The sequence below is a fragment of the Melospiza melodia genome, chromosome 9 (genome assembly GCF_035770615.1).
Source record: "Melospiza melodia melodia isolate bMelMel2 chromosome 9, bMelMel2.pri, whole genome shotgun sequence".
NCBI classification, from domain to species: Eukaryota; Metazoa; Chordata; class Aves; order Passeriformes; family Passerellidae; genus Melospiza; species Melospiza melodia.
This window is the reverse complement of record NC_086202.1, coordinates 7592619-7605246: the sequence shown is the minus strand read 5'-3', so window position 1 is coordinate 7605246 and position 12628 is coordinate 7592619. Positions and strand designations below refer to the sequence as shown.

Sequence of the window (12628 nt, the reverse complement as noted above, 5' to 3'; positions counted from 1 at the left end):
AGAAAGCAGCAGAAGTACAAACATCAAAATATTTTAAAGTCTGAAGCTTGTTAAATGAGATGACATCCAAGTTAGAATGTATTATTAATACCAATCACAAATAAAATAACAGAAAAAATATCTCCTTCCAAATTAAGTTTGTTAGAATAAAGTAATGAAAAGTTAGTCCAAGATACTAAATGATTCAGATTACTTCTGGGAAAATATTTGTATGAAATTTAATAGGCAGTGATTAGCTTTCTCTTTGTTTTCTGAATCTTTCTGTATATGTAAGAGAAAACTATAACCTTGCTGGAAACTTCCATGAAATAGCCAAGGAAACCTAAAGCAGATTAATCATTTTCTATTAAGATATTTGGCATTTTTAGAGTAACGTTATATAACTGAATTTGAACAGAATTTCTGTAGGATATTTCATGTCTCTGAAAATAGCTATATATCTTATCTTATTCAATAAGAAAGCTATTTCTCCAGCCCTTCTCATGTGGACATCTTGTCAGCAGCATCAGTACATCACACTCAGTTTGAATTTCACCTGGTGCCCTGGGTGGTCAGTGAAGAGGAGCAATTGCTACTGGAGTTCATGGAAGTTCAGTAGCTGAGATGCTGCTGTGCCAGATCAAAACCAGGGAGGGAATCAGCTGTGACTGGGGACAGGGATAAGGAGATCCAGTGCTTGGGGTGGCTGCCTGGCTCTCCTTTGCTCATCAGAGTGCAGAGAGCCCAGAATTCCTGCCCTGAGTCCTACAGCAGGCACCAACTTCAGGCAGGTGGCTGAAGCTCTTTATTCAACTCTTGGTCACTCTGGCTTTCTTATATGACAGAGAGCTGCCTCCAGAAAGTAGCACACCCTCATTAAGAACTATATTAAATACTTCTTCTTTGCATGATTTTGTGTTGGTAGTACTAAAAGTCATGCTACTTGAATAAATATTCTAGCTGTGTTTTTATTAAATTTGTACTGTGTTTAATGGGAATATTTGGTTTTGTCTTTTTTTTCCCCCTGCAGCTGTGACTCTGAGAATAGGTATCTTGGAAATCCACTTAGGGGAACATGCTACTGTGAGTACTTGTATTTTTAATGCTACATACTGAAATGTTGATTACATATTATATGATAATTTCATTTCCTTGGAAAAACAAAATAAGTTCCTGGAGATTTTCCAAAATTGAGCACATTGATATTTTGACTGAAAAATAAAATGCCCTACTGGGCTTCTCTTACTTTGTCTGCAAGAACACAAATTAAAGTCTACTAGAAATTGATTCCTTACATCTGGCTTAGAGGGACTGACTGAGCCACTGGTTATTTTCTGTATCTCATCATATGTGAATGAAAGGAATAGTAATTGTGTCAATGCTTTAAAGACAGACTTTGTGGTGGAGAAATGCAAATAGTGTAAACAGCATTATTCCCTGGGACATTCTGAGTGGTTTAGCCAGTGTGCCTCCCAGGGACATGAGACACAGCTGCTCCCCACAGTGCCATAAAAGGAGGCTGTGTGTTGTCTCCATGTTCTTAATGTCGTAGAAAAGGTGCCTCTGGCAAATTTACTCTGAAGCATTGCAGTTTTGATAGTCTTAGTGGAGGACCTGAAGGGATGAGAATGCTTATTACCCATGTGCAGAAATCCCTTAGTGAGCTGTGCCAATTTTACTATGCCAATATCAAGTTCAATAGTAATTTTAATCATCATAAAAACAGATGGGATGTTGGAGAACACTGTTTTAACTTTGGTGACTTTTGCACGTACCTGCTCCGTGTCAGACAATTGGATCCATTTGTCTGTTGTTTCTAACATCATCCCTGCCTCAAACTTGAATTTGTACATAAAGACAGATGTCTGAACATACTTATAACCTCTCTTCTGATTTTTGGCCTTGTTTCTTAGCATTTTATTTTACAACATACACAACAACTTTATTTTAGTGTGTCTTTAAGGCATCATTTACCTAATAAAGGAAGGTTTATTTTCTTTGCTAATCTGTTTTTCTTACCTTAAATGGTTTGCATCTGCAAGGTATGTTTTACAGAACAAAAGAGTAAATTACATACTATATTACAGATGTTGACATATCTCTAGGCCTAAAACATTTATTCCTCATGCCAGCTATTAAAGAACATTGGTGTGGGTTTTTTTGTTGGTTTTTTTTTTTTTTTTTTTTTTCTCTCAGACAACATAAGTTTGAATGTAATACTTTAGGCTGGAACTTAAATTTTAAATGTTGTAGACCAAGTTGAAAATACTCTTGAAATCTGTGTCTTTAAGATACTCTTGGTCAGTAAATTAAATTCCATTTGTTATTTTTTGCATAAGGAAAGTGTCTTACTTTAAAACAGAAATATCAGTATGTAGAAGAGTAATTTTTTGTATCTATATAAAAATTAAATATTTTATTTTAGGTTTAGAGTGAGTACATGAGAAGTTCATACTTTAAATACAATTATATATAGGCTATTTTTGATATGTGTGTCAACGTTTGTTTTGTCTTTTAAAAATAAGTGTTATTAAATTTAAGAGATTGAAAAGAAATGACAGTAATGAGATTTGTAGACCTCAGGCACCTCCATGAAAAAACCTTATTTTTTTGCTATCATGTTTCAGGCTGAGTCTATAAATCATGTTGGAGACAAATTGTACTATATTCAAGATGCCCTTTCACTTTTAACTCACTACTGTTATTTGTCTTCTGTCAGATTTCAAAATATTTTAAAAATCTTGTTGTTTTGAAACAATAAATTTTCTTTTAATATTCCAGCCATTTAAAGTATCCCATATAAACAATTATCAGAGTTATTTTATTGTAGTAATAGAGAGACTTTACTGATAAATAATAATGGAATTCTGTATTTGCTGGATGGTGCATCATAATGGGAAGAAATCAGTTAATTTATGGATAACTGACTAGCCTAAGATTTCAATGACAGTTTCTTACCAGCACAGTCCATTTCCTGCTAAATCATGTATTAAAAATACATATATACACACATCGTGAAGAAATTCTCTAATTTGTTATCTATATTCTAAAATATGGCCATACCATGTTTCAGTTTTGTACTAGACAGGCATTTTGGATGGTATTTTTTCTGTGCTTTAGTTCACTCCTTATTAAGAAACTTTCTCTTTAGATCCTTAAAATGCCACTTTACTTTTCCTTGAAGTGTATTTCTTACAACATATGAATATTATTGCTCAAGAGGAGGGAAAAAGAAATTGTATGTATTTATGAACAGCATAAGATTGTCAGAAATTAAAATTCTAGGCACATCTGTTTCTATTACTTAGAATAAAAATCAGTGAATGCAGATAATAATTTGCTGTATGGTTAGGATCTTCATCAGGAAAACTTTTAAGTCACATGCTTGAGTTTAGCCTTGAGTTTAGCATCTTCAAAATGACCAGTTTTAAGTATTTAAATTTTGCCCTTTTTTTCACTTGTGGAAACATTGCCCTAAATTGGAATGCTCTTCTGAGCAAAACTTCAGGATTTAATCCCAAGTGTCTTTCCTGTGATACTGGATGACCTGGATTTCTCTTTAGCTGCAGGATGTGGATTGATGAATGCTTGTTGCCTTAGAGAACTTTCTGCAGCTTAGGATGCTGTGAATATTCTCTGCCCGGCAGAATCTCAGCTGGTTTCATCTCCTCCAGCTCTCTGCCCATCTCACCTAGTCCTTGCCTAGTTCTGTGCCCCCTCTTGCCTGTCATTGCCATCCTCAAGCCTAGGAAAGGGGAAACAGGCTGGTGTTGGTGCAGGTATTGACATCAATGGACTGATTAAGAGGGTAAATGAAAACAGTTTGCCACTGGGAGAGCACAGGTTGTTTTATTCTCTTCATTATTTGTTTCCTCTCATAATGATGTAGGAGAGTAAACAGAATTTTAATTCCGTACATGGATGGTGTTGTGGTTGAAGAAGTGATCTGAGCACAGATAGAAACACAGGAAGATTATGGATGGGTCTGGCATTACTGAAAACAATGAATTTTATGTAGGAGGTAACGTGCTGAAACATTGCAGGGACTTTATCTTAATACAGATACTGTGCCAAAAGGATAAACTAGAGAGATCAGAGGAACAGTGCTTTAAACATCAGATTTCATTCTCAAATGGCAATTCCAAACACAGCAGCAGTAGACAAGAGTAGTTTTTCTGCTTTAAATTATGAAAACTTAATAGAATGGAATAAGAAATGTGTAATGGGGTATGCAGTAGTATATTATCCAGATTGTGTGAAAATAATTGTACATGGCTTTTAAAAAATTATTTTAGTTGTGACTGAATTGTGCTATTGAAAAAGCACAACTTCTTGGAGAGCAAGAGAATGAGAGCAAGCCTCAGAGATACAGAAATTAGAAAAGTACTGAATGTATAAGAATGTGTGAGCAGCTGCATGATGATCTATCTAGTCTAGCACCCTGTTCTCAGGAGTGGCTGCACACAAATGCTATGGGAAGATTGTAGCAAATGGACAAACATACAGTGGTAATTCTCTCTTCACATCCAACAATTTGCAGCTTAGAACTTCATGAGAGGAAGGATTTTTTGAGCTGAAAGTGTTCAATGTGCCATAGCTTAGGAATATCAGAGGAGACCTTATCAAAGATTTATTATACAAAATAAAAACAGTATTACTGCAAAAGAAAGCTTTGTGATTTTAGAGACTACAGTTTTGTTTGGCCGTGTAAACATCCTTGTTAGCTGAGGACAGGTCTGCTTCTGGTTGTCTCTCTATTTCTCGTAGGGAGGCTCTGTATCCCTAGCCCTGTGTGTTGGGAGCCAATCTTGCTGTGAATGATCAGAAACTGATTCAATCCATAGAGATGAATCCTGAGTGGAGGCCAGAGATGCTTGTGCAGCTGACTTATGCATGTACACAAACCATAAATACGACATTTTGTCGTGGTACATTTGTATTGGCAGTTGTTTTTGCTCGGTGGTGTCTGGGCCAGCGTGATGGATGGCGGTGACACCTCGATAGCAAAGTGTGCATCCAAATGGCCGCGTTAGTTCTTCACACATCAGCATTAGGAATGCATTGCTGTCAGTCAGAGCTCCTGGGTGCAAGGGAACACGGAGCAAAACCAGATGGTTTTAGACAGATTGGGAGGAATCACTGGGACGAATGCCACTTCTGTGATCTTCACTTGGGTTGTGTACAGACACAAAGCTGTAAATCATAAATGGAGAAGTGGTTAATCCAGTGTTCCAGAGAAAATGAAAGTTTAAATTTACAATTCATGATGTGTTACAATGCAAGGTTTGAATTGTAGGCATGCTAACAATCACTTGTTTTGAGAGGATGTGATACTTTCCACCATAAACCTCTCTTAGATAGCCATAATTCTAAGGTCAAAAACTTTGCAAAATGTGTGGCTTATGTACATTATTTTGAGTTCCAATGCAACATATCAAACAAGAAGTACAACTGTTTCTAATACTGCTACATGCAGAAGCATAAAAGCTTACAACAAATCAGTCCTGCCAGTGTAAATCACATTGTTTGCCTGCATATAGTTAGAATTTTCATGAGCTGAGCACTCAAGATTTTCCTGTTTGTCCACTAAGAAAATTCCTAGCTAAGACAATGAAGTTGAAGAAATGCGCATGGATTTAGACACCTTAGCTTTTTTTCCCTTTTATTCTTTTAAAAAAGTGTTTAGAATAATTTTTGGATTATTTCTGGGTACCACCGCTGACAGTGAAGAGCTTTTCCATTTGCTCCTGCAGACTGGTTGCTGTTTTAAAACAGGCAGCAATAGTGAATTACAAGGCAACACACTTTGGAGTGGGAAAGTTTCAGGGATTCCAGAAGATTTCCTTAGCAATGTATAGCCAGAATGTGGTCACAGTGTAAAAAAATTGCTATAAGTAAACAATTTTAATTAATCTAGTGCTCGTCTTTTGGCTGGACAGACAGTTTTGTGGGCCTGTGATAATTTGTGAATGCAAAGAAAAATAAAATGAAGCTTGCCTTTGCATTACGTATAAATATAAATATAAATATAATTATAAATATAAATAGTGTGTGTGTGTTGTAGATCCAGTGTAACACTGTAGAGTTTCCCATGCTGCAGAGCAGGCCTGCTTTTAGGGATTAGAACCTGACCTTTGAGAAGGATTAGAGAACCCAAAACTTAAGAGGTCACGAGGGATGGGTCATTTGCAAAGAGAATTAAACTGGGGAGGGATTGAATGACTTGCAGCTTTTTGTGGAATTAAAACCTGTTTATTGATCATATGCCCCTGATCCAGATATTTGTTGGGTTTATAGCCTTTAAAAAAGATAAGGCCTTAATATCTATATATAAAAAGGTAGAAAAAATGTACAAATTTTATTTTAACCATTTTTTAGGTGTTTCGTTCTGGAGCTCTTCCTTTTTTCTCCTACCTTAGTGTTTTATGAAATGCCTTTTGTGGATGGCTTCACATAGAGAGTGACCACCATTCTCAGCTGTTTTTCTGGGATGAAACATACAGGGAAGGAAGGTGCTGGGCCCATCTGCAGAAGCCTTAGAAGTCAGGTATACAAATTCCACTGGCACCTCTCAGTTTTCCACTCAGTCTCCTGGACATATAGGGAGAAAATAGAAAATCAGAGAACACACTGCAAAGTTTAGCTTATATATAAAAAACCCCAACATTATTATAAGAAGGAAAACAGTAGTCATAGTTTTTTGTTGGTTTGTTTGTTTGATTCTTAATGGCTCGATTTTATTAGCTGCTCTTTTTCTACTGAAATAAACCCCAGAAAAGAGTATGTGCTCTACTAAACATTTTGCAATGACTTTTTTGGGATTGACCTGAATAATTGGTTTATGGCTTTGCCATTCTAAACTCTGAGCCATAAAATCATTACAGCTTATAAGACTATTGCTTCTTTCCTTGGTGTAAATACAGACAGGATAGCAATAAGCAATTCCCTCAGTATGTCAGCAGCTCACAAAGATGAAGAATGATACTTTCATGTGCAAAATTGGTGAGAAACTATGAAATGTACATTCAGTAAAAACTCTCAAGATAATATCTGGTGTCTGTGCAGGGAGCTGGGGACAAAAAAGCAAATTTTGCTTCTGGTGAAGAGCCTCATAAGGATTCTAGTCCAGTCCTGAAGCTGTATTAGCCCCACTAGTGCTGACACACCAGGATTTCAAAAAGGGAAAAGTAAAGAAAAGTGCTAGTCTGTACCTATTCTCCATACAATTTCTATATAGTAAATTTGTATTTTAGTTTAAAACTTTTAAACCATATTTTTATGCACTGTATGTGGTGCCTGAAAAGAAATAACCTCAAGCACTTATTTCTTTTATCTCCTTTATTAAAAATTTGTCTTACTTGCTAAAAATTAAGAAGTCTAATTACTTTTTCATATCTGGTCTTTGGACTAAGGACTTTGTAAGTCCTGATTTCTTTTTTTCCTAGGAGTAGTAGCTAGAAAGATTGTTTAATTATTAAATGTAGATAATTTATGACAACTTCCAATTAATTTTTAGAAATATCACTTCAATATTGTCTCAGATCAAAAGGATGATCCACCCTTATTTCTGTTGTCAAAATGCAGTTTAAGCTTACTAGACCTATTGACAGGGTCTGATAGTTCATCCCACCTGTTTTCCTTATTATTAGAATGTATTTTGTTTCTTTCTTTTCTGGGCTTAGTCACAGTCAAAGTTCTAATATAAGCCAATTTTTAGTAACATTTATTATGTTACCAATGTTATAGTTTAATAAAAAGGAAAATTAAAATTGTTGAAAGAAATCTCTTTAAGTACTAAAATCATGCATGTTGATGCATTCAGGAACTCAGAACATGACCTCTTTTGTCAATAAAATTGGAAAAAAGAATTGTCAAGTAAAACATGTACTAGAGGTACCATAAAGCACTAGGTGGCAGACTTGTTATACTTAGAGAAAAATTAAACTCAAGAACATTCCAAGGAGAGTGTTTTAGAAGATAAATAGCAAGTAGCACTATAAGTAAAACTGTTAGCAGGGATTTTCCAGATATTTAAAAATTATGTTGAGACTTAAAGGGCATAAACAATAAATTTTAGCTCTTGAAAACGTGTTTGCCTTGGCTGAGTTGGGAGATGTATACCAGCAGCCACCAGCTTCACTACTGATTGAACAATTCATGTTTCCTTTTGGGACAACATTAATTTCAACCAAATACATATTGTAATTGTAAAATTGTCATGCTTGACTTAAAATAATGAGTTCCACCAATTATATCTAACATTGATTGACTTTGATACAGACTGAAAAAAATCTATATTATTTATAAATACAGTCAAAGTAATGACTGACATTGTGTTTTGAATATATGGACTTATGCAAAAAAATTCTATTTAAAATGAAATCTTCTTAGTGTTTAAAGAGTCTAGTGGAACAGATTATAGTTTAAATCAGACAATTCTAGGATGGCTTGATAAAAGATTAGCCTCAGCAAACCTACCAACTCAGAACTTATAAAGAGCAACAGACAAACACAGTCTTTGCCCTGAGCTAAAATAACTGCACAAACCAACTGTCGCCTTGCAGAGAATTAAAACAATAACCACATCTGAAGCTGAAGCTCCTAATAAAGTATTATGATCTCACCCCAGGCTCTGTGTACTCATTTGCCAAATGCTAGGTTGGCTTGCAGCTTTGTTGGGCAGGCTGAGGAAATGGATTTGCTGCCAATCATTTTCAGCTTTTACTTTAGGTTGGAGAATTTTTCCATGTATGTATTTATTTCTCATCTTTGTAATTAATGTTTTTTAATGTTGTGGATTTTCTTTGCTTAACAAGCCATGTGTTATTTTTGAAATGAAGATTATTTGCTTTCTCTGGTAGCTTCTGCTTATATACTAGTGAATTTAGCAACTGGCATCCTCTTAGTTACTATTTAATACCTTTTAATTAATTTAGTAATTATTCATTAATAATAGCAGGTATGCTACCCTAACTCAAAGAAGTAGGACAAACTAACTGTGGTGAAAAGAACTTTCTAACTGCTAAAAAGAAGAAAAATCATACCTTGTATTCATGCAGTTAAAGGTCTGAATTAGAGGACTGTTCCACAGATGCCATGGTAATTTTTTGTATTATTTTACTTGCAGTGGAATATATAATATTACAGTAAAATAGCTATAGGTATAAGATGTGGGTATTTATAGATCTTGGTGAGGCAAGAGCAGCAGGATGTCTCGTTCAGAAGACATCCTTTGCTTTGTAGGGGACTCTAGCCCTTGTAGGAAGCAGTGTTTTAAATGAGAAGGAAAGCAGTGCGGGTATCTACTAATAAACAACACTTGATTTTGTTGATATAGTGAGCTTGTGTTGACAGGGATGGATACTGTCTGAATCCCTGTGCTGTGTGCTCAGTGTGCTGTGTGTGTGGGATTCCTGAACACTCCCCAGGGGACAGGAGCTGTCACTCCTCTGACACCTGGAGGCCTTGGAGCTCCCAGAGCTGGAGCTGTAAGAAATGAATGCCATGGGAAAGGATCCCTCAGGGTCCCTTGCTTTACCTTCTGACAGCCAAGGGAAAACACCTGTGGTGCTTTTGCAGTTGCATTGCTTCCCATGCTGACTGCCCAGGGAAAAGAGAATTCTTGATCAGCAGGACTTCAAGAAGATCTGTAGTGAAATCTTGAACCAGTTGAAAAAGGAAAAAACACACCCTGACTTCAATAAGTGTCTTGCGATATGTGGGAGATTTGAGTTGGTTCTTTTGGGAGTTCTTGGTCAAATAAGTGTATTATTCCAAGTCAGCTGGAGTGTTTTTGCCTGCTGGCACACATGGAGCACTGGAGGACAGCTGAGCCTCTTCCATTAATGCAAATGTCCTGTAGTGTGAGTTCCACTGTTTGGGTGTGGGTTCTGAACCATCTAATGCACACATGGGCCTGTAAAGTCCAGAGAGCAGTCAAGGATGTTTCCAGCTTTAGAATTAGTGCTGGGAAGCCCTTACAGGGTATTTGAGGGACTTTTGTGCCATCATTTAAAAAAATTAGGGGTCATTTCTGTCTCAAGAGAATGACAAAACCTTGGATTATATAAACTTAAGGAAAATGTAAACTAGGTCAAATGTGGACATTGTCAAATTCAGCTTTCTGACTCAATAACTCAGCTCCATTTCAGCATATTGCAAAGTAGCCTGTGAGTCTTTGATATTAATTTATTGTCACTTTTTCTTAGCTTGAATTGTGAATATTATTTTAAAATATGTTCCAGAAATATAACTCATTGACAGCAAAGTGTAATTTGGAAGTCACTTGATATAAAGGGTAATGCTGACATGAAATGGAAGAGCAAACTGTGTGAGGTCAAAAAGCAGCAGTGCATGCTAGGAAATAGATACAATAGCAAACTAGACATTAAGGGAAAGTTGAAAAATGTATCTGTCAAAGACTATGAAGATACACTGGTAAAGAAGTAATATATATGTATTTGATTTGTCTTTTTATGTTATGGGGAAATAAATGTACTTTACTGTATTAGCCCCTTAAGGAAATGCCATGGCCATCAGAATAATTTTATAAAAATGACAAGCAATGCAAAATGTGGGAAGAAAAGTCTTAAAAGGGCAACAATATCATGCTTTTTTTCATCAATGATATGAGAATTTTAGATTTCTACCTCTGTTGAATAGAAATATATACTGCTTCTGTACTTGTTTTTGAAAATGTGGCCAGACAGATTTTAAAGTGCTAGAGCCTTTTCTGATGTTGGGAGTGGCTAATGAGAGAGAACATGGAGAGGTCATTGCTAGAATGATCAGAATAAATGGTGGAAAGAGAAAAATGGAAAACTTCTAAAGAAGGCAGTGTATGGCTCCATCATGCAGATGTGTCACTTCATGTCTGTTGGCAAGGACTGCCTGCCACAGTCTCTGCCCTGTGAAGGTCAGTTGCAGTGATAGGAACAATTACTGCTTTTCAAATACCAAGAACAAACAGACTGTCAGTATTTGCTACAGTTTGCTGTTCCTTTTTACATGCTAATTCATTTCTCAGAGAATCTGTGTCAAAAAGTTTGTGCTTGATATGTATCAATGAGTAATGATATGTCTCAATTGGTCTGTATTAAGCTATTTTGAAAAAAGCCAACCAAACCATAACAATAAAAGAAGAGATTTATTCTATTTGCCCATTTTGGTTCACATTAATTTCTTTTCATGGCCAAATAAAGAAAAAAAAAAGGAATAATGAAAGCACAGCTGTATTTAGTTCCTGGTTTATAGAAAAAAATAACACCGGGAAAATATAATATTTTTTTTAATGGCTGGCAGCTGTTTCGGGTGGAAATTGAGTTTTCCAAGTCACTTTCAGAAAGGAGTCAGTGAGCCCTGCCATGGTGGCCAATGTTTCCTCTCTGAGGCAAAGAATAAATCTCCTCTGAAGGATGGGTGACTGCACTGGGGTTGAGGAAAACAGCCTTTGGGGCTCCATTTTTCCTTCCTCCGTTATTTCAATTTGCTTATTTTAACCAAACTGTTTATTATTTTATGTAGCTGACAGCCAGTCCTACAAATCAAACTTGCAGCAAGTAGGGGAATGTTTATTATTTCTATTTTTATTTTTTTTTCACTCTGTATTTTATTCCATACTAGGGTTGAGATATTTCCTCCTGTCTGTTTTAAAGGCTGTGTAAAATGGATTAGGCAATATTACAGATATGTAATTTCATTTGTGAATGTTTGGAATTTTAATTTTCTATCAATATTTTTTGCTGAATTGGCACTCAGTTCTTAGCAAGAGCAATGTTATTGAGTGAGAATGTTATTAATGAAATCAACAGATTTTACCCTAAAAATACCTAATGGTATTTTAAAGGAAAACGTGCTTGTGTTCTTCTTCTTTTCAAAGCTGTAATGTAATTGTGTTTCTACTGTATGGAGATGTAGCATTTTATATTTATTACAATACAAGTACCTGTTCTAATTTGTGACTTTAAAACAGAGGACCCTGCTCAGTCAGGTATATGACATAATTTCTATCCAATATGAAGTGCAATTTTCCTGATCTGGATTTATTTGCTATGAGAGATTTTACTTCTCAGAACTAAAAAATTAACAGGGTTTGAGAATACAGCAAAGTGGAAACATCTCAACTTGAAGTTACATTGTGCAGTTTGTACAAGTCATGCGGAGTCAAGCAACATGGGGTGTGTTCTGTCATTTGGGTTGTGGATTTAGGGTTTCTTAAGCAAAGTTCAGATAAATAATGAGAAAAGGGAAAGAGGAGAATTTTGAAAATGTTGGGATATTGCAGGAGCACCTATTTATCTATGTATATTTATAGACAATTTATAAAGCGTGTGTTCTGTCTCCTTGGAAGACCTGAGTAACAGGAGGTTGTTCTTCAATTGTTAAGATCTGTGTTTGGTTATTTGAGAAGCAGGATAAAAGCTCTGCTAATAAAGATGTAGAAGTTATTGTCTGATTAACTTCTGATGTTCCCAATTTATAGTAAAGCTTGAGTATATAGGTGTATAAAAGCATAAACAATTTAAAAATTACATTTGTACTTCTGCCATGCCCATATTTTCAGCATTGATCCATGTATAAATAGAAGCTTCTCAAAAAATCATTTCTAAAAGGAGATGTAGTAGACTTTTAGGGATTATACAATAAACTG

At 35.6% G+C, this 12628-nt stretch overlaps 1 protein-coding gene across 4 annotated transcripts in view; it reads left to right on the top strand.

Annotated features, from left to right (window-relative positions):
- Positions 1 to 12628, top strand: part of ATRNL1 (attractin like 1) — a 428637-nt gene that overhangs the window by 153589 nt on the left and 262420 nt on the right. For all 4 annotated transcript variants that reach the window (XM_063163139.1, XM_063163138.1, XM_063163141.1 and 1 more), the window contains exon 21: positions 1010 to 1062. In XM_063163139.1, coding sequence (XP_063019209.1) covers positions 1010 to 1062 — 53 coding nt within the window. The remainder of the gene's footprint in view (positions 1 to 1009; positions 1063 to 12628) is intronic.